General features: G+C 37.3%; 1 protein-coding gene across 2 annotated transcripts; it reads right to left on the bottom strand.

The window, feature by feature from the left end:
* Positions 1-2,806: 2,806 nt before the first annotated feature.
* Positions 2,807-21,874, bottom strand: NMI (N-myc and STAT interactor). 2 transcript variants are annotated; one of them, XM_033112834.1, is made up of 10 exons: positions 21,832-21,874; positions 21,567-21,757; positions 21,096-21,188; positions 18,358-18,447; positions 17,296-17,391; positions 14,775-14,937; positions 9,738-9,844; positions 9,465-9,651; positions 7,538-7,644; positions 2,807-6,784 (listed from the first exon to the last, which is right to left on the bottom strand). In XM_033112834.1, exons 4-10 carry the CDS (start codon positions 18,439-18,441, stop codon positions 6,599-6,601), a joined length of 930 nt encoding a protein of 309 aa, XP_032968725.1. In that variant the 5' UTR covers positions 18,442-18,447; positions 21,096-21,188; positions 21,567-21,757; positions 21,832-21,874; the 3' UTR covers positions 2,807-6,598. The 2 variants fall into 2 exon arrangements, with proteins under 2 accessions (XP_032968725.1, XP_032968724.1); XM_033112833.1 differs by having other exon boundaries at positions 2,808-6,784; positions 21,080-21,188.
* Positions 21,875-22,803: the final 929 nt, after the last annotated feature.

The following is a 22,803-nucleotide window of genomic DNA, read 5'->3' as shown; positions in this document are numbered from 1 at the left end:
AAGTTATGTGTTGCTGGTAATACAGATAATTTATAAAAAAAAAAAAAAGGAAGAAAAAAAAAGATCCACCCAGTTAACCCACAAATAGCGCTATTTATTATATGGCTAATGGCACATATAAAAGGCCTAAGGCTATGAAGATTGTAAAACAGAATGAGGTCTATATGTAATTCCCTAATTTATATTTTCTCTTCAGATTTCTATACCTAAATGCTCCCTTGAAAGTCTAATAAGCATGTGAGATTTAACAAGACCAAGCAGAACTCTCCTTCCTCCCTTTCTACCCCCTCATTAAAGTGTTGCACTACCCTCCTAGGAGCTCAAGCTCATGATTCACTTGCCTTCCTTAATTTCTCTTTTCCTTAGCTCTATTAATACATCCCATAAACCCATCAGCACACTCTCTCCAACTCCACCTCCACCCTCCCCAAATCAAGTCTGAATCCTGCCTTACTCCCCTTCAATTCATTCTGGGTACCGCACCCAGGATGATATTTTTTAAATGCAAATCGGGTTTTTGTCCCTGATTAAACACTTCATTGTTTTCCCATTGAACTTGAAATAAAATTTACATACCTCACCTGCAAAGCAAAATGGCCTTGATCTGTTTTTTCTGGCCAGATCCCGTAGCACTGACCTCACAGCTTCTGTTCCAATCACACAACAAGCATCTCACCTGAGGACTTCTCCTATATATACATACATAGATACAAATTATATGTAATAGTACTCAGCAATAAAAAGGAATGAAATACTGATACATGCTACAACAAGAATGAAGCTCAAAAACATCATGTTATGTGAAAGAAACTGGACACAGAATGTCATATATTGTTTAATTCCATTTAACCAGACAGGACACACGTTGAAAAGACAAAGTCGAAAAGTGGTGCCTTGGGCTGGAGATGGGAACAAAGATTAACTGTAAATGAACATCAGAACCGTAATCCAAGTAGGGTCCTCTCTGGGAAATAGAGCTCTAGTGTTCGAGTCAAGAATGCAAGTGTACCCATCTGTGCCATTGAACTTGACAGAGTAACCCTTAACCTTGTATGTGCCAACTATACCAACTTGTATGTACAGACAGTGATATAAATGATGTTGGATCTGTCGACAATTTCTGGGTGTAGGCCGGGATCGTGTCTCATGAAGCCGAAGAATGGACACACGGACCAGGGAGAGGCAAAAGTTTTAAAAAGAGAATAGCTTATTAGAGGCAGGAGAAGAGGTTGTAGCCCCCGAGCGGGAGGGGGTACCCGAAACTGGAAAGCCCAGTGACTGAGGCAAAAGCTCTTACTTTTATACCTTCCCCTGCCTGCTTGGGGAAGGCGGCTGGAGCTTTCTAATGGAATTCATCTATCAGGTTTGTCCTGCTTCCCCATCCTGAAGGGATTAACGAAATAACCCATTCCTGTCTATCAGATCTGCTCCTTTGTCCGGCCAAAAGGGATTTGAGATAATTTAGTAACCTCAAGGCGTATTCTCATGTCTCTGTCCTGGAGTGAAGGAGACATTCCAGAACCTGGAGTTTCAGGGTATTGCTGCTTTTTGTTTATTCTACCAGGGACCCCCCTCTATACCTAGCAACATGCAAACTAACCTGTCTCAACAGGTTTCGGGAGATGCTAACCCCCAAATATGACAACTTAGTATAGTGAATATTTCAAACTGAAAGAATATGAGAAATGGAATGTGCAAGGACTTTCTGACCTTCCCCCAAAACAAGTCATAAAACCCTCCAATGAGAAATGCCTTCCTTTTATCCTGAGGAAAGGAGCTTCCTTATCTCCAAAGACCAAGGGACAGAGAGAGCAATCTGAAAGAATAGGCCTTGCTAAATTTCCCCCTAGCTCAGTAGCTGATACTCTGTCCTACCATTTTTCCACTTTCTATGACTTTACATACTTCATTGACCCTAGCATGAAAACACTCAGGTTTAACCATTTCTTTAGGTCTTCATTTCCTTATGAAGGCTCACATGTCACATAAAATTTATCTTAAATAAACATGTATGCTTTTCTCCTGCTAATCTGTCTTTGTTGGTTTAAATTTCAGATCTAGCCAAGGACTCTAAGAGGGTTGAGGAAAACGTTTTTCTCCCCTATAGTGCCAAACTGTCCTTGAGGAAGCATGACTCCAAATGTGGCCAAAATAATTCTAGCAGCTTAATACTGAAACTGCATCCAACAAAATATTTTAATCTCTTATGGACCCAATTATAAAGCCTCCTATCTCATTGTACCTGTCTCTGTCTCACAGCTTAAGTAAAATCAAATTGATTGACATTTTCCCAAATGTTTTAAATTTGTAATACTGAAAAACAAAACCCATTCTGGGATGTTTCGCCTGTACTATCTTGATAATTATTTGCTTTCACAGGATATGGCATACACTGTGAAGATTTCTAAAAATAGGATAAAAAGAAAGTTATTTTTAAAGTAGTACTCACTGCTGAAAGGGAGCAATGAAATAGCCCTTTATTGCACTATTAATGAAAGTACAGACCAATGCCTAACTTTCTGGAAAGCAATTGTAGCCACAGGTATCAAGATCCTTAACAGAATTTATATCCTTTAACTTGTCAACCTGGTTGAAATGAGGTCAGGAGAACTGCAGAAAAAGATTTTTATATCGAGATATACAAGGCTTTATGTACATCATAGCTCTTATAAGTGTGAAAACAATTGGAAATAACATTAATGTCCAACAACAGGAAAATAACAACATACGGTATATTCACAAAATGAAATGTGATATGGTTTAAAAAAAAAAAAAGATTGGAGAGGAGAACATAAAATATTTACCATTATATCTGTGGGTGGATTTTTGGTGATTTTTATCTTCATTATACTTTGCATATTTTTCAAGAATAAGCATCTTTTCCTGATGAATACCAACCAAATATCATTAACGCTATTCACTATACAGTTCTGGCTTTCTGCCTTCCAAGCATATGGTAGGATTGAACATCCAAGATCCTTTATGGTTGAGTAGGGCCGCATCCTTACCTCTGGTTCAATTAAACTTTTGTTGTTTTAGATCTCTAAAATTTGGAGATAATTTGTCATACCAGCATCACATAGTCTCTCCAGATTGATACAGAAGTTGGTATTCTGAAAGGGAGTATTGTTACAGCCAAACAAACAAACAAACAAAACACACACACACACACAATCCACAGCATAATATAAAATACACGGCTTTGGCTTAGGGGCCAACTAGCAGGTAATTAGAAAATATTTGTTGGAGATCAGAAGGATGGTGCTCCGCATTACGTAGTAGGAAAACATTTGGTAAAACTCACACATTTTAGCTTGGAAGGCAGATAATGTACCTAATTAGCCTGTAGTATGTTTTAAAAAAGAGTGTGAACATCAAAGTCAGCAGTATGTTTATTATTATTGGGAGCATTTGACAAACTAATATAAGAAAGAGAAGAGCTTTGAATTGAAATGAACCAGTTTGAAAGCAGTAATGAAAGGAAATAGAGAAAGTCCAGAAATATGGGAACTTGTAGGGTTGGAAGTAACACTTCTCATTCTCAAATGATAAAACTGAGAAGACCTTTGAGTAACAAAGGCTGATTAGAACTCCACCTTATCATAGAGATCAAATCAATAATTAAATCAAGGTTTAAATCTCTGAACATATTAAAGTCCCTCAAAGCAAAAATACCAATTAAGTTTGTGGAAGTCAATAAACCCTTTCAACTGGACAAACCGGCTCAGAGCAAAGAAACCAAAAGTGGCCTGATACACCCAAAGTACCTGTAATTTAGTGGAGAGAACAATGGGGTCAAGAAAACAGAGAATTATAGCAAGTAAGTCCAGATAAAAACTGTTAGTGATGCTATTACCACATGTAAGCTGACCAGAATAAAATAGGTAAGAAGCCAAGTAAATTTTTGAATTGTATCAGCTAACTAGTCACCTGGTGGAGTAAAGAGACTATGATAGTTCAAAACTTGAAAAACTTTGGTCTCAAACATTGATTATAGGAAGTGTACTGACTGTGGAAGCTTTTCAGCCTCCAAGAAAGATGTATTTCAAATGTCCATTCTAGGTATGGCCAAGGAAAGTATTGGCAAAAGAAGACTGTCTAGGAGGTATGAGGACAACGAGCTGAGAAGAATTTCCAGGGAGTGGAATCATGGCCTAATCAAAATCCCAGATATGGAACACACATCTACTCAATGGGATTTCAGGATGGCTTTTGGCTCAGTGACTGCTATGTGCCCCTCATTCTGTCCCTTTCTAAATGTGTAGTTTATTCCAGTCATGTTGTTCCAGTTCCATCACTGTATCTTGGGAGTCTCCAGATAAAGAGGAGTAACATTCAGACCTGATATAGAAACTACCACGTGTCACCTAGAGTTCATGTACTTTGAGTTTGCTGCCATGATTGGGGGAATTTTTCGTTTTTCTCCCTTGGGGATGGGGTATATTTTGTATGTGAAAAAGAGTGATCCAAATATTGACGATTAGTAGGACAGGACAGACTATGTTCGTTATTCTTCTGACTCAACTGTATCTGGTTCGCCTCATTTTTACAAGACAGAATTTTCTAGTCCCCTTATGACTATTTCTGGCCAATGAGATGCGAGAGAAACACCACCGGTCACTTCTGGGTCACAGCATTTTATTGCTGGTGCAAGAATCTCCAGGTTTCACTTTTTCCCACCTCCATGATTCTGGAAGAACGCGTCGAGATGGGGCCTTAAGCAACTATGACAAACAGAGTCCCCTCCCAACCTGTGTTGGACGTTCAATGTGAATGAGATTTGGGAGGTAGTTTGTTATGACAGGAAACTTAGTCTGTTGTGACTGATAAATCTCCACACAGCAAGAGGGACTTGTAACTCGACATATCTATCTTTCTTGACATATAGTAACAATGTCTTTTCACACATTAAGTAGAGCTATCTCATCCTGGACACACAATTTAAGTCTTTCTAACTTAAAATACAATGTGTTTAATACAATGTGGTAAATTTTCAAAGACAACTTCCCTCCTGTAAAATCTCTAAACCTCTGTAAATAAGCAGGAAAGCCAATGCTTGGTTTCTGAGATCCAGCCAGATCACACGTGTGGAGCAGTGCAAAGAGGAAAAGTATAATTTTCTAAGATAAGTAACATTTATCAAAAACCATTTTGAAAATTTAGAATTGAATGAAATTATCCACTTTACTGCCTGAAGAAGGTTCCCAAAGGAAACAAAACTGACTTTTTCAAACCTTGTCCTAAATATTAGGAAAAAATTCCTTCTGATTGGCGGTCTGCCCAGACTAAAAATGACACCCCCTGTTCTAGTGAGATTGAACCAGTCGAAATTAAATGAGGTTCTTTAAATTTATCTTCTTATATTCTGGGCAGCTTGACATAATCTTACTATTTCCAAAGAACAATGACAGAATGAGCGAGATTTTTTCCTAAAACAATGAAGATTTATTATAAATGCCCAGTTTTTAGGCATAATCTCTCATTCCAAAGAGAAATGTGGGAGTAATGAGTACTTCTGATGGTAGCATAACAACTTTAACATCTCAACATAAAATGAAGGCAAATGAAGCTTTTTTATTTAAAGCTTTTTCTCTGCATTCAATTTAGATGGCAAACTTTAGACAGGTTTAGAATCTTTTCTAAAAGCAGTTCACTTCTGCCAGCCTTTTAATATGAATTTAATTGTGCTGCTGGCTCTTCACGAAACATACGATATTAGGATAAAAGCGATCCACACGTTCTTTACCAAAGAGAATTTTACCTGCCCCAAGTAGGAACCTTGAATTTTACCATTTCAATTCTCTGCAAGTTAAACCAGTGGGATGCTAATAAACTGGGGATCTCCAACTAAATTTTTAGCTCTTCAAGGGCAAGTGCCTTCAGGCATCCATCCCCCAGCACCTAACATGGTAAGTGATGAGCCAGGAGCTTTGCATTTACTTCTTTTTTCCAAGGTTTTCAATCCCTTAAACTGTTTATTTCTGTTACAAATAAAAAAGAAAGAAAATTCTGGTCTTTACAAGTTCTATTTAGAGAGGGGATGTCTTGGAAGGAATAGGGGTCATTTGGCACACTGGGTGAAGGAAAATTCAAGAAAATAAACAACTTTACTTGGTCCTGAGAAATACCTTTGTTGCTGCAGAGTGAAATACTATGGAAAGCGAGAAATGATTGCTCTTGAAGTCCCTTGAAAATTCAGTAAAGTCTACAGAAATCACAAACTGCTGAATGTAACATTTCTTTGGGGAAATGTTGAGTCAAGTCTGCATATTGGTGCAAAACAGAATTGGCCCACATGACTATGACAGAATAAGCCAGCATGGCAGGGGGACAATTGTATCACTTACGGTTGATTTCAACAGACATGGTACCAATCCAGATAATTTATGAACAAAACTGTTTTTAATACAGTGCGCTTATTGCATTTGTAAATGGAAATGAGAAATTCAAAACAATTAAAATACATTTTGTCTCTAAGAATATACAGACACTAAAGAATTAAAGTTTTCATTTTTTAAGGAAAAAAAATATTCATTTCTGTCAAACATTGACAGTGATTTGGGCACAGAAGCTCTAATTTTCATGTGATTCCATGAGCCTATTCTTGAAAGTACGCTATGTGAGGTTGGCTGAGAGAACATTTGACCACATCTACTTCTCCACCTCCATTCTTCTCTCGTTGAAAGTGAATGTTAACTAAATCCTCTACAGTTTCTTCATCCATCACCTCAACGTTTTGCAATCCGGTCAGAAGCACCGTCCTCTTAGATATTCCTGAAAATACCTAAGAAGGAAAGTAAAAAAAATAGAAAATTATCTAAGAGCTTTGAATTGCAAAACATTACATTTATAATAAGCTCTGCTGAATATTTTGGAGTTACCTCTCTTTGGAGAGACAAGGAGCCTCAGGAAGATTTTTCAAGCAAGAAAATATCAGAGTGAGATCTGAGTTTCAGAAAGACAACGCTGGCGGCATTATGACAAATAGAGGGAAGGAGGGCAACTCTACCAATAGACTAGTTAGAGAGGTAGTCAGAGGTGAATGTGACATGCTTGAGTGACCAAAGGAATGCTCAAGGAGAAGCAAAATGAAGAGTTAAGCAAGAGTTCTAGCTTTCAGGTTGGTGGACTAGGTAGATGGTGGTAACATTTAACACTTGAGTAAGAGCAGAAAAGGAAGCAGGTTTGGGGTAAAGACAATGAGTTCAGAGAAATTGAGCAAAAAAAATATTTTTAATGCCCCATGATAGAAAACACACGAGAGAAATGTAGCTGTGTCGCCACATACAAAAATATTGTGCCATATCTAAGTAGTTTTAGTTTTAAAAAGTATATGGTAAATTAAATATGGTACAGTTTTGCATTAAAATATTATTTTAAAAGACAAACTCATTCACCAAGCAGGTATGAGGAAACTATTTTGATATCCCTCCCTAGTAAGATTCAAACAGTAACAGACTCCCAACTTTTTCTTTATTTTTTGTGGGATGGGGCCAAGCAGTAAATTCCCAAAATGAAAGAAAAGAGATGACTTTACCTGAAACTTTTTCAAGTGTGTTTCTATGTATGAAGAAACAACAACTCTATGGCAGTTTTGATTTATATAAAGAGGATAGTCTTTGTTTTTCAAAATCTTGTCAGCAACTAGAAGTAAATTTTAAAAAATTATTTTATTTATGTCATAAACATTTTTAACCGAAGTTAAAAAAACTTCCTTTAAACAGAACAATATCATAATAAACAGTAAACTGAGTGATTAATTTTTAAGAAATTCTGCAGTTCACTTAAAGACTTCACAGTACATAATTTTGAGAAACATAAGGCCACACAATGAGGTTTAAAGAGAGTCTTCTCTCTTGAACTATCCACTGCAGTCAATCAAAGCACAGAGGTCTGCAATGTCCTCAGATAGACCTACTTTAAGCTATAGAAAATGCAATAACCTTCAGCAAAAAGTAACGCACCCATCCAAACAAGACTGCTTCCCAGTTTCTCACGAATTATAAAGGAAAACTATGATTAAAATAGTATATATATACTATCTATTTATATATATATATAAAACCATGTGTGTGTACACATATATATAATAAATTATTATATTACTATAGTGTGTGTTTATGTGTGTGTGTGTGTGTGCGCGCGCGCGCGTCTGTTAGACCTATAACAAATACAAGGTATTCGATAAACCGATATAATGATGCTAACCAAAGGAGTAGGGAGAGTGTTGGATGTCATCTAGAAAAAGTGAAGGCAAGTAATAAAAATGCATCAGTTTTCTCCAAAACAAAGAATAATCAGATTTATCTTTAGCGGCACTTTTCTCCTAGAGGGAAAAAAAGGTAATGTGCCAAGATAACATAAAATTTAACAGAGGAATTTCTAGTCAATCACTTTGTTTTTTCCCCTCTCTCCAGCCCACCTTGGACTGGCAGTATGGCACAGTGGATAAGAACGTAGGCCCTTGCTGGCAAGGATATGGAGAAATTAAAACATTGGTACACTGCTGGTAGGAATGTGAAATGGTGCAGCCACAGTGGAAACCAATAGGGCAGCTCCTCAAAACATTAAGCACAGGATTACCATCTGATCCAGCAATTCCAGAGAGATCTAAATATAACTACATAGCGGAAGAAAGAGAAGATTAAGAAAATGTTTCAATTTTTACTAAATTAAAGCTCCTCTATATTATTTCAATTTTCTTTAAAAAGCATGGATTACTTTATTATGAACAAACCTAATCAATGTTTTTTAACTGTACAGTTAGATTTATATGTGCAAACCCAGGAGAAGCCCTAAGAACTAGAGCAAGAGGTTTTTATATTAAGCATCACTTGAACATATTAACAGAAGCAGCTGTAGAATCTTCTGTTTTCAATCATAAGAATATAAACCTTCCTCAGATGATTTGGTAAAAGTCCAGTTGTACCTATAAAGGGAACAGATATCTAGCTGTCCTTTCCATTCACCCCTGGTCTTCCCTGGAATCAATTCCTTCCACCTAAGAGAACTTTGTCAATCCTAATAGGTGAGATGGAAGAGATAGTGTTATAAATATATTTACATTTCTCTGCCATACACCCAGTGTGTGATCTTGGGTAAGTTACTCACCCTCCCTAGGCCTCAGTTTCCTCATCAATAACATGAGTCTAACACCCTACATCCACTGCTGTGTGGCACATCAGAGGAGAGAAACGTATAGGACACCTGGCTCCATGCCTGCCACGTGACAAGGATGCACTAAGATTTATGTGCTCGTTATTTGTAATATTATCATTCTCAGTAGCATTCATGAAAATCACTTTCAGGACTCTACCATTTTATAAGGTTGAAAAAAAAAATCCCCTATTATCACATTGTCTAATAAATTCCAGATAAAAGAAGGAGAAAAGGAATGCTTTCAAAAATGGCACAATATAATTTAAATGGCAGGGTATTCTTTAACGGTCTAAAGGGGTGAATACCTCCAGTTTCCACAAAGGTGATGACAGCACTTCCGGCCTGCTTATCATACTCCACGCATTCCACTTCTCCACCTCCATTTCGGGACTTAGAAAAGCTCAGTTCTAGCTTGTCTCTCATCTGACTTTCAGGGAGTTCATCAGGAATTTCAGTAACATTGATCTTCATCTTAGACACTTCTACGTGAACCTGGGAAATTATTTCATATTCAGAAATATAAATGAGAAAAGGTCCATGCTTGACAGAATTCTGAAAATCTTTAATCACCGTGTTACCTGGAATCTGACTCCTAACTTCAATGGAACCGGCTTGGCCATAATCTCCACAAATACATCCTGTATCTGCACATGATGTTTCCCCATTCTGATCACACGTTGGGCAACTAAAAAATAATTTGGGAAGTATTAATTTCCAATATTTCAGTACATTTTTACCCTTTCGGGTTAAGAACAAATTATCCTAAACATTTTCAATTTGCTTTAGGTTTAAAGGATCTGATTTTTAAAATTTCTTAGGATTTCCCAGTGTAATGGTTTTGCCATCAAAGTAGCGTATATTAATGTCAAAATATATCAGCAAAAATCACAATGTAGAAATTCTCATCAAGTTCTAGATTCATTTCTTAAGAGATAAGCCTGATAATTCTTCAGAAATTCCCTTATTATTTCAGCACAGCCACACCCTTCTTTTGCACTGATGACAGAATTACCAGATAATTCCCTTAGAACATTAAAGCACAGCCAGAAATTTCTTCCATGTTGAGTAAGCTGGAAAAACTTGTTGGTCAGTGTCATTCTGACAATCTTATCATTTGTCACTCCTTAAAATGTTACAAACACCACAGAAATAAATATTTACTTTTTCTTCTGTCTTTCCCTTGAATAACATATTAAAGACCTCAGAGGCTTGAATATCCAAGCATAAATCTTTTTTATTTGCCATATTTAATGAGGAATTCTAATTTCACTAAAATGCTTTCGATATCATTCATTAAAAAGTTGACAGCCTTCAAATTGGTAAGGAGGAAGTAAAATTGTCATTATGTGCAGATGACATGATACTATATATATATAGAGAGAGAACCCCAAAGACTCCACCAAAAAACTATTAGAACTGATAAATGAATTTGGTAAAGTAGCAGGAAACAAAATTAATATTCAGAAATCAGTTGCATTTATATACACCAATAATAAAGTATCAAAAGGAGAATTAAGAAAACAGTCCCATTTACAATTGCTTCAAAAGCGATAAAATACTTAGGAATAAATTTAACCAAAGAAGTAAAAGACCTGTACTCAGAAAATTATAAGATACTGAAGGGAGAAATTAAAGAAGATGCAAATAAATAGAAACACATACCATGCTCATGGATAGGAATAATTAATTTAGTTAAAATGTCCATACTGCCTAAGGCAATATACAGATTGAACGCAATTCCTATCAAACTGTCAAGGACATTTTTCACAGAAATAGAATATATAATCCTAAAATTTATATGGAACCATAAAAGACCCCAAATAGCCACAGCAATCTTGAGAAATAAGAACAAAGTGGGAGGTATCACGATATCTGACATCAAATCATACTACAAGGCTGTAGTAATCAAAACAGCATGGTACTGGCATAAAAACAGACACATAGATCAATGGAACAGAATAGAGAGCCCAGAAATAAATCCATACCTATATGGCCATTTAATCTACAAGAATGGAAGAAAGAATTTACACTGGGCTTAAAGACAGTCAATTCAATAAATGGTGCTGGGAAACCTGGAAAGACACATGCAAAAAAAGGAAGCTGGAAAAACCTCCTTACACCGTACACAAGAATAAATTCAAAATGGAGTAAAGACTTAAATGTAAGATCTGAGACCATAAAACTCCAAGAAGAAAATATAGGAAGAAAGTTTGCAGACATTACCCTTAGTAATATTTTTATTGATACATCCCCTCAGGCAAGGGAAGAGAAAAAGTAAACATACAGGATTACATCAAACTAAAAAGTTTTTTCACAGCAAAGGAAACCATCAATAAAACAAAAAGGTATCCTACTGAATGGGAGAAGATATCTGTCCATGATACATCTGATAAAGGGTTAATATCCAAAATTTATAGAAAACTCACTCAACTCAACACCAAAAAAACAAACAACCCAATTAAAAATGGGCAGAGGACATAAAGAGACATTTTTCTAAAGAGGACATACAGATGGCAAACAGACATATGACAAAATGCTTAACCTCACTAATCATTAGAGAAATGCAAATAAAAACCACAATGAGATACCACCTCACTCCAGTCAGAATGGCTATCATCAATAAATCAACAAACTACAAGTGCTGGCGAGGATGTGGAGAAAAGGCAACCCTTGTGCACTGTTGGTGGGATTGCAGATTGGCGCAGCCACTATGGAAATAAGTACGGAGGTATCTCAAAAAACTGGAAATGGAACTACCTTATGATCCAGCAATTCCACTCTTAGGTATCTATCCGGAGAAATCCAAAACGCTAATTCAAAAAAAATTTATGCACCCCTATATTTATTGCAGCGCTATTCACACTAGCCAAGATATGGAAACAATGAAATGCCCTTCGGCAAATGACTAGATTAAGAAACTGTGGTACATTTATACAATGAGTATTACTTGGCCATAAAGAAGAATGAAATCTTACCATTTGCAATGATAGGGATGGACCTAGAGAACACTATGCTAAGTGAAATAAGTCAGTCGGAGAAAGACACATACCATATGATCTCACTTATAATATCAACTATAAGTGAGATGATAACTATACGTGTATGTATATATATGTATGTATGTATGTATATATGCATATGCACAGGATATGGAGTACAGCATAAGGAATAGTCAGTGGAACTATAACAGCTATATACGATGTCAGAGGGATGGCAGATTGGGGGAAAGAGGTTATCACTTTGTGAGGGGTGTAAATGTCTATTACATTGTTTTGTACACCTGAAACTAATAAAAAAAAAGAAAAAAAAGTTGATAACCTTGCTATACTGATCACAAAACGATCACATCTAATTTACCATGCAAATGGAGAAGCTCAGTAACATAATTATGCCAAAAATCATTAGAACTACAAACAGCAACTATATGTCAGTTGTGTGGGTGAGTTTATTTTTAATTGTGTGACATGAGAGTTTATAACACTTCAGTTGTTAATATTTGGAGCTGCTTGTCATGAAAATAAGAGATACCTACACCTGGTCTTATAAACTTCACCTGTGTTTGTGACAATCAGCTAGCACAGCAGAGCTGGAGGGAGAGAGAAACAGGGCTCGAAGGCAGGGCGTTGTCTTGTGCGAATTCCCACTCATTGTACCACGACAGGACTCTATAACTTGAATTATGACTCTTTTTTTGTAAATGACAACAGGCAATAACAGAACATATCAGTGAAGTAATACTTAGATGATGCTCTTTCCCTCCCACTCCCCACACCCAAACCGCCAACATCTGGTGATCGGATGCAGCTGAGAGGAACCACTTGTATTTCAACTTTTGTGATGCTATCAAAAGCCAACTCATTTCATTGTATAAACCCAAAGTTGTCCCGGGGGAGCAGGACCTCAGAGTCATGCCTAGGTGGCGGCGGCTGTTTCTGAAGAAAATCCTATTCCCAGCATTCCCAGGTAACCCCTGTGCTCACTCGCTGCCTCCCAAACCCTCTCTTCCATCTCCACAACCAGTGTCAACTGCCGACATGGCTCATGGTCTCCTCCTCCACCCTCAGCTACAGGGGTGGACCCAGAGTGAACAAACAGTATGTGCATATACTGACCTGCTAGAAGGCTTTTGAAATATTATTATTGAGGTAAAATTGACATACATATTATGTTAGCTTCAGGTGTACAACACTGTAAGTTAATACCTGTATATACTGTGAGGCGATCACCATTAAGTCTAGTTACCATCTGCCACCACCATACAAAGTTACAAAAATGTGTGTGTGTGTGTGTGTGTGTGTGTGTGTGTGTGTGTGTGTATGTTAAGAACTTTAAAGATTTACTGTCTTGGCAACTTTCAAATACAATTTTTCAAATGCAACACAATGTTACTGACCAGAGTCACCGCACTGTACCTTACATCCCCATGACTGATTTATTTTATATCTGGAAGTTTGTTCCTCGGCTCTCTTGAATCCCTTTCTCTCTGGACACTTATTTTCAGGTTATAGTGACGGACCAGACATCAGGAGACATGAGACATAATAATAGGTTCTCAGCATCTGAGCTCTGGAAGGGCTTCTGGAAGACCATCTGGTCCTGCCCCATAACTGGACATATGGTGGCCCGCTCAGAGGAATGCTGGTCCAGTAGAAAGTACATGGGTACTCAGGGGTTGGCTCTCAGCTCTGCAATTTGTTAACTGTATAGACCTTGAGCAAATTCTTTATCTTCTTTGAGTTTCTGTTTCCTAATCTGGAAAATTCCTAACATGTAGCAATAATGACAGCTAACATTTATTGTTTATTATGTGTCGGACACGGTGCTAAGTATTTTATCAACATTTCTCATTTAATACTCAAAGCAGCCCCATGAGGTAGGTACAACCACAAAGCCTACCAATACTTAGCACAGTGTCTGACATATAATAAACAATAAATGTAATAAAGATCTGAGATTTATAAAGAACCCAACCCAAATCACACTTCTAGAAAGGGGCAAAGCTGGCATACAAAGCCAGATTCTCCTCACTAAGGCGCCACCAGCTCTGAACAGAGTCCAACACCATGGCGAACTTAGGAAACATCAGGTTCTATTCCAAATCTCGGATTCCGGGGCTCTTTCCATTCACTGGTTATGTGCCCATAGGTAAATCACTTAATCACCTAAGAATCTGTTTTCTTGGCTATAAAATATAAATAGTAACTCTCCTATCTTATCGCTTTCATAGAATCAAGTGAGTATAAAATGAGATAATGTCAGTGAAAACTCCCTGAGCACTGCGTAGAGCTCTATGTCCTTGAAACATTATTACTAGTATTATTAGAGGTAGCAGGTGGAATAGAAAGATACAGGTATTGGACATCACAATACCTGCGCTGGAGTCCCAGGGCCATTGTGTTCTGAATGAGTGATCATATTCAAGTCACTTAATGTCTTAGAGTCCGTTTTATCATCTATGAAATAGGGGTTATCATACCTGCCTCAGAGTTTCAATATAAAGATTATATGAAATATGTGTAAAAATTGCAAAGCAAAGCCAAATATCTAAGAAAGCTTTTGAAAGTTCAAGCGCTCTCCAAAGGTAAGTTGGTCATATTATTGAACATTAGTCATACCTTCTTCTTTTTCAAAGGTGATAAGCGCTTCTCCTTTTTGCAGCTCATAAGTAAAGTGGGGGCTCACTTGAAATGAACAGCAGGTATTTAAAAACTGGCGGTAATTCTCAGGATTCTCTAAAGATGTAAATTTCAACTTTGTTTCAGGAATATCCTCTTGAACCTAATTCAAACAGAAATGTTAGATTAAAATTGACAAGAAATAACTTCAGTCCTTCCATTGATAATGTGATCATCCAATAATTCATTCACCACTGATTTCAGAACCCCACAGTCTTATTTAATAACTTTAGTATTTGCTTCTGCCAGGTAAGTACTCGGTAATGTAATCAGATGCTGATGATTTAATACCATTTCACAAATGAAATTATAAGTATATAATCTCTCACTTTTTCTAATCAATGTTGAAAAAGGTCAATATTTGATGATGTTCAATTCTAAAACCTACATCACTCCTGTAGATAAGTACCCTTTAAATAACTGTGCCAATAATAGGCTAGCTCACAAGGAAATCGTTAGACAGAATGTTTACTCTTACTGCAAAGAGGTACAACATGAAGTCAGGAGTACACTATAGGTAGTTATTTTCATAGCATGCCCAGATAATTTCATCCAAAAAGAAAGACTCATGAATTATATGATTTAAAATTTATCAAATTTAAATCCCCCCTTACCTAACACCTGCAAATCAACTTTTTAACCATTACCGCAACTTAGGTTTATAAAACTGTGAAGGGACACTATCAACAAGCTTTGTAATCTGGAAGATAAAGTTAAGTGGTTAACACTCAGCTGCTTTAAATCACTGGGATCAACGGACCTATACAACTACACAGAAATGCACAAATGAGTCTGGTGTTTGCATTTCTATTTCCCATAGTTATTTACATGCTGAAATAAAAGCTCTTATCACAAAGAGATTAGAAATATTCAGTTATTTGATCGACTCTTCTGTTCATTTCTATCTTTACATGTAATTTCAGCAGAATTTCTGATTACCATAATTCGGATTTCAAAACAATCTGTAACGTCAAGGAAAAGCAAAGTGTTTCCCAATAATGTGGAGATATTCTGTATACAGGCACTCCTCATTTTATCGTGCTTCATTTTACTGCACTTCACAGATATTGGGTATTTTACAAATTGAAGATAAGACCCTCCATCAGCAAAAAGATTACAATTTGCTGACAACTCAGATGTTGTTTAACATCTTTTAGCAATAAAGTATACTTTAACTAAGATATTACATTTTTTTTCTTTCAACATAATATTGCACACTCAATAGACTACAGTACAATGTAAACATAATTTTTATATGTACTGGGAAACCAAAAGATTTGTGTGGCTCACTTATATTGCAATATTCGCTTTATCGTGGTGGTCTGGAACTCAACCCCAAAATCTCTGCACCTAGAGAAATCGAGACCTTTTGGAGTGAGAGTGAGAGTGCCTGATTCTAGTCCTGAGCACACTTTGGCAGACAGCAATTCCCTTATGCCCTCCCGACCACAGCTAGAGACCTCTGTAATGTGGATCAACTGAGCTGGCCGGTTTTTCAAGGACCTCTGAGATGTAAAACTAAATAAATAATTCTGTCTCCAGTCTGAAAAGTAACCAGAATCTTAATAGAGTCTTCTCTAAGTCTCAAACATGAGAAACCTCACTTCCTGATATTCAATCTTATCCCCCATTTCAGAAACAAAAAGTGACAATGCGTTAAGCATTTAAACATGTAAATAAACTGAATTTTGTTTTAACAATATGAGTTGTTATGAAGAAAAAAGAGGTGAAAGTTATGTCTAATTCAAAGACAGGAAAAACTGTAGGAGAAAATAATGGTAAAGATAGATATCCAATTTTTTTTAACTGAAACACATTTAAATTACTATAGCACCTTGGATGAGGAGAACAAAAAGAATTTAGTGAGACGACCAAGAATTTGATCCAAAAATGATTGATAATGACCATTTTTTTTTGTTTTTGTAAATTTTATTAACCTATACGTAAATAGAAAAAAGGACATTATCATAAGTATACATCAAGATGAAATTTTACAAAATGATCACACATGTGTGACTTTCATGCAGATCAAAAACAAAATGACCAATACCCCAGAAGCCCCTTGGATTTCCTTCTAGTTCCTATCTGCCCCCAAGGGTAATCACCATGCTAATTTCTAATACCCTGCTTTTGTGTTCTAATTAAATGGAAGCACATGAAATGCCTTCTTTTATCTCTTTTGACTCAATACCGTGTTTATGAAATTCACCCATGTTGTTGCATGTAGTTACAGTCTGTTCATTCTCATTGCATGTAGTATTTCATTGTGTGAATACACCCCAATTTATTAATTCACTCTACTATGGACAGATAGTGGGTTGTTTCCACTTTGAGACTCTTACAAATAGTGGTGCTATGGATGACCATAATGTTTTAAAAGTGAATTTTATATAATAAAATAGTTTTTTCTGAAAAATGGTGTCATTAAAAATGTGATACACAGAATAAGTAAAGGGGTTACCTGAGCGGTTTTGGTGGCCTCTTGTAACTCAACTTCAAGCTTTTGGATCTCCTCCTTTAACTGAACATTTTCCTTCACCATTTCATCAATTAATTTCTAAAAAAAAAAAAAAAAAAAAACTCAAATAGCACCAAAAATTTAAACAGCGCATGACCTCATTTTTCTACATGAATCAAAGAAGCTAAATGTCTTTCACCCTGAACAAGGCCAAGAAAGACATGAGACAGCCTCAAAATAAGTATGATCACATGAATAATAAATTTGTTGGATGTTTTATATCATTTCCTACCATTTCCAAATATTGTTATCTCCATTATACAAACAAGGAAACCACCTTTCACATTGATCAAATCACAGAAATTTCTACAGTAAAGCAAGGATTGACACCCTGATCTGAACCTAAGTTCAGTGTTCTGTCAACTCCCTTCCTGGTTATTTGTGACTACAATATGACTTTTAAATTGCACGTATATTACTCTGGGGCAATTTTAAAAATTTGCTTTGATTCGCATAGTACAGCTGCTTTGACAGTCCAGACATGGCCTTGGGTAAATGGTTTAACCTACCTGAGCCTCCCTTCCCTCTTTGGTCTGATCAGATAATTGTTAACTACTGTGTTTCCGAAAATAAGACCTAGCCGGACAATCAGCTCTAATGCGTCTTTTGGAGCAAACATTAATATAAGACCAGGTCTTATATAATAATATAATGTGATGTAATATAATATAATATAATACCAGCAATTATATTAATTTTTGCTCCAAAAGACGCATTAGAGCTGATTATCTGGCTAGGTCTTATTTTCAGGGAAACACAGTAAGCTCTTAACTTCTAGGTACAAATCAAATAAATGAGGGAGTGAAAAAGTAGCTAATGTTGTAAGCCTTGTAAGACAAAGTAGTAATATGATTCTTCTTGTAAGGCTTGAATGATGGAAGTAAAAATAAAATTTGGAAACCCTAATATCCTCCCAAATTCAAGGCAATGTTGGGCAAAGACATAAAAAACATGCTTCACTGTAAAACTAATAGATATAAATTAATTTTAATTTTTCCTTTTTACCTGGTATTGTTCATCTTTCTTAGGTTTGTCATCATGCCAATCCGCCTTAAGAGCTTGTTTTTCCTTGTCTTCACCAGTTGCCATGATTCCCTAATTATCATAACATGTTTAATATTTTAAAAATAGCATATACACATAAACTCAATAAGCAAAAATGACAACCTTTAAAACCCTTTCAGCAAAACATCTCTTCTTTGCTACATCTTTTTTCCTGTCAGCAAAGTCTTTATTATCATGTGGCTTATATGCAAACAAAGTCTATAATTCAATAATTTCACACCTACAAATATATAAAAGGGTTATAAAAAATCCTTTGCTTTTCAACACACCAATAGAATACAATGGGCATTAACATCCCATTGTAGTTAACATCTCAATCGTATTATGATGTTCCCTTTTAAAAGACTATTACTTTAGTCTTCTAGCTTTTTCTAGGACTGAGACAGGAAAAGTACAAGACAAGCATCTTTTGGTGCCAGAAAGCAAGGAAGTGCTCAAAGAATAATGAGGCCATGTCAAAAGGACAAAAGATCCAGCTTGAGGAGGTTGTCACTGGCCAAAATATGGGAATAAATTAATTGTAAGAGTAAATAATGACAGCAATGATTAAATCCACTGAGTGAAATAACTGATGTAAATAAATAAATTGAAATGTTGGTGAGGAAAGGACCATTTAGTTTCAAAATACAAAAAAACTGATTAATTTCAAAGGGGAAAAAAGTAACTTTAAAGTGGAGAAGCCAAGCAGACGCCACTATCATGAAATAATCAAAGTAAATAAGGAGATAAATCATGTGCCATCTGATAGGCTGCACTAAGAACACAGCATGACTTCTATGATATTCCTGCCAAAGATGCATAATCTGAATCTAAACATGAAGAAACATTACACAGACTGGCCTATTCTCTTCAAAAGTGTCAACTTCATAAAAGCCAAGAAAAGACTGAGAAACTGTTCTACACAGAAGGAGACTAAAGAGATCACAACTAAATGCAAGGCATGATTCTGAACTGGGTCCTTTGTTATACAGGATATGATTGGGACAACTGGCAAAATTTGAATTGAATCCAAGAATTAGATGGCAGTAATGTACCAATATTAAATCCCTGATTTTGAACACCTTTCTTGTAGGAAATATATGCTCAAGAATTCTAGGGCAATGGGTCATGAAGTTGGAAATGTATTTTCAAATAATTCACTGGGAAAAAAAGTTGCTTGTATTGTACTTGCAACTTTTCTGTAAGTTTTAGATGGTTTCAAAATAAAAAGATATATGCCTTACACATAGCTCTCTATTCTACCAACAACTGCAGAATCCTTATGATGCCATTCAGCATTCATCCAAGGTTTTACCCGGTCTAACCCAATTTAGTTTCCAGTCTTATTTAGACGATTCCTGGATTAAGTCCCTTAATCACACCGAGCCCTCAAAGGGTGGCTCTTTTCCCTCTGCCTCTCAAAATGTCACATCCTTCTTCTCCTCTTTCCTTAATTTCCATCGAATGAAATCCTAGAGTTCTTCAAGATCCATCCCAAACTTCCCCCCCAAGTTCTTGAAGCCTTTTCTGATTCCCCCAAAGGACGTTACTTCTCCTTCTTTTATCTCCCCAAAAGGAGCTTTAGTTATTTATGTACCTGTGTTATTTTCCAAGGTCACAACCTTGAGGCCAGAGACCAAGTCCACTCCTCCTTATACCCACTCAGAGCACAATACAAGTTTACACACTGAAAACACCCAAAATTTATAAAATTGTGCAGTATCTTGACTCAGGTATTCTGCTCAGGACATCCCAGGCACATGAAGTTCTCTTATTACATTTCCAGAAAGCAGAAACTGCAACATTATTTGTTTTATAAGTCAATATTCGTAAAAGCTTATAATAAAGACTCTCAATATATTTAACTCTATAAATATCCCCCAAACTTCTTATGGCATGTTTAGTATCTGGATACTTTCCCTATTTGCATGAGTGGGATGTACAGTAATAGCCTTCCTTTGATGCTGTCAGATGGGTGGCCCCTTTAAAGATGTCCACATCCTAATCCCCAGAATCTGTGAATATGTTAGGTTACACTATAAAGGAGAATTAAGGTTGTAGATTGAATTGAGGTTGCCAATCACCTGACTTTAAAATACCGAGATCATCTTGGATTATCAGTGTGGCCCAAGGAATCACTAAGGTCCTTTAAAGTGAAAGAGGAAGGCAAGAGACCCCAGTCAGAGTGAGATGTGCTAACAAAAGAATGGTCAGGGAGATGTAATCTTTAATGGCTTTGAAGATGGAGAAAGCACACCACTGAGCCAAGGAAGGTGGACAGCCTAAAGAAGCGGGGAGGGGAGAGGACCGGGAGGCAAGAAAACAGATTTCACCCCAGTCGCCTCCCAGAGGGAAAGCAGCCCTGTAGACAAGTTGATTTTAGCCGAGACTCAGGTAGGTCTTCCAACCTACAGAATTTTAAGATAATAAATGTGGTTTTTAAGCCACTAAATCCTTGGCAATTTGTTATGCCAGCGAATGAAACAAACAAAACAAAAAACAATACAAATCACCTCCACCCATCTACTACCTATTTTTCTGATATACTCATATTATTGTGGTGTCAGCATGATAGAAACGAATTTTCCCATATGCATGCCTGGCAGCAAAAAGAAGGAAACGAGGGAAAGGAAGAAGGTGGTGATTAGTAAAATGGTGATACACATTTATAGTTTTTTAAAACCTTCTGTGCGTCGTACAGACAGGGAAACACCGTCTTCTCCTTTGGATATCTCTTTCAAGACTTTCCCTGCATATTCTTCAAAGTAAGGCACGACTGCCAAACACTGCACCTGCCAAGGAGAGTAAAAATCCCTTAAGGAATCGGTTTTTCTAAGAACTATCTCTAGAGACGCTGCATGAGCAGAGGGGAAACGCAAACCATTTTAAGTTTCCGTTTCCGCAAAGAAGCAAAGCAAACTAAGAAGACTGGGGCAGAGGCCGGCCCGGCCTCGAGAAGGCACAGTGGCCGGGGGGCAGGCGCGCCCCCGCGCCGGCAGTGTCGCCGCAGCGACCCGGGCAGCGGGCAGTGCAGGGGCGCGGGGGGCGCAGAGCCCGTCCTTCCGCGCGCCATTTCCGCCCCCGTGGAACCCAGCTCCCTGCGAACCCCCGGCCTCTAGCCCCGACAACTAGGGGCAGGGATGGCGACCGGGAAACGGGGCCCCACTCACCCGCCTCGGCCCGCCGAGCGCCGCGCCCCGGGGCCCAAAGTGCCCGATCTTCCCGGAAACTTGGTGCGGCCGCGCGCGGGAGGAGCGCCGCCGAGTCGCCCGGAGCCCGGGAGCGGGGCGGGAACGTGCGGGTCCCCGAGGCTGGCGCTGCCTTATCCGGAGTGGGTGTCGCTCAGATGAACAGTTGGGTCCTTAAAAAAGAAAGAGAAAACTCAGCTCAAATGGTGATTCTCTTTAAAACCAACCATTGCTCGGAATACCAGACCTGGTGTCTCCAATGATTAATCGCTAACAAGTTACAGTTTTCACTTTCGATTTTTAAAACGTCGTTGTTTCGTTTTTGTTTTGAGGGTATCTATCCCAAAAGTATTCCTGAAGTTTCCATTAACTCTAATTTTAGGACATGCATTCAAAACCAGTCTTGTGTGTGTGTATGTTACTGGACCTACTGTTGGAAAAGTGGATTGAAACCAAGTCAAAACGGGAGTCTATTCAGATTGTATAACTCTCATTGTAATGTCTTGGTCATTATAACCTTAATCTACAAATGTTTACAGCCAGCACAAGGTCAACTTTTCTGTGTCTTTTGCAATGTCCTCTGGGCCCAGGAGTTGGGAAGCTGTGGTGTTCAGTGGGTTTCTATGACCCATGTCCCTTGAAAGTTTCTTTTAATCTTTTATTTTGTTGTGAAGCTTGTAAATAAATTCTTCACTAGGTGTGATCCTTTCCTTTGAAAATAAAACCATCTGGCTTATTTCAAGAACTGCAGTGTTTCTTAATCCTACACAAAGAACCACCCCACAGCTGCACTTGCTTATACAGGACAGGAAGTAAATGTACCAAATTAATTTCCAGGCATAAATTCTAATTTGTAGAGCTATGTAGTAACCGATATATAGTCATATATAGTAACCGATACAGTGGTCTAAAATAACTGATAAAAGTCAAATTCCTTCATATCAGTAATATTGATGGGAATCTAAAGTGGCTCTTCTAACAAAAAAATCAAGTGGTGTATGATGACTGTTGTGCTCATTAGTCCAGTTAAGTACAAAAACTCCATCTGTTGCAACTTGAGAATTACTTCTCTTCTACCTTAGAATTTCAAAGAGCATGAACTCTAGAAGTTACCTAGTTCAACCTCGTTTCTTCTTTTGTCTTATTTTTGTTTTTTATAAGAAGGATATAAGCAGCAGGACCATGACCAGAACAGGACATATCTAATATTGACTCAGAT

The sequence above is a fragment of the Rhinolophus ferrumequinum genome, chromosome 8 (assembly GCF_004115265.2).
Source record: "Rhinolophus ferrumequinum isolate MPI-CBG mRhiFer1 chromosome 8, mRhiFer1_v1.p, whole genome shotgun sequence".
NCBI classification, from domain to species: domain Eukaryota; kingdom Metazoa; phylum Chordata; class Mammalia; order Chiroptera; family Rhinolophidae; genus Rhinolophus; species Rhinolophus ferrumequinum.
The sequence above is the reverse complement of the archived record's forward strand: the minus strand, read 5'-3'. Positions and strand labels throughout refer to the sequence as shown.

Coding starts and splice junctions, on each gene's coding strand:
- NMI (XM_033112834.1), bottom strand. CDS start 18,441: ATGGCAACTGGTGAAGACAAGGAAAAACAAGCTCTTAAGGCGGATTGG. Junction 9,652..9,737: donor AGTTAGGAGTCAGATTCCAG/GTAACACGGTGA, acceptor ATAATTTCCCAG/GTTCACGTAGAAGTGTCTAA. Junction 6,785..7,537: donor CACACTTGAAAAAGTTTCAG/GTAAAGTCATCT, acceptor TTTCCTTCTTAG/GTATTTTCAGGAATATCTAA.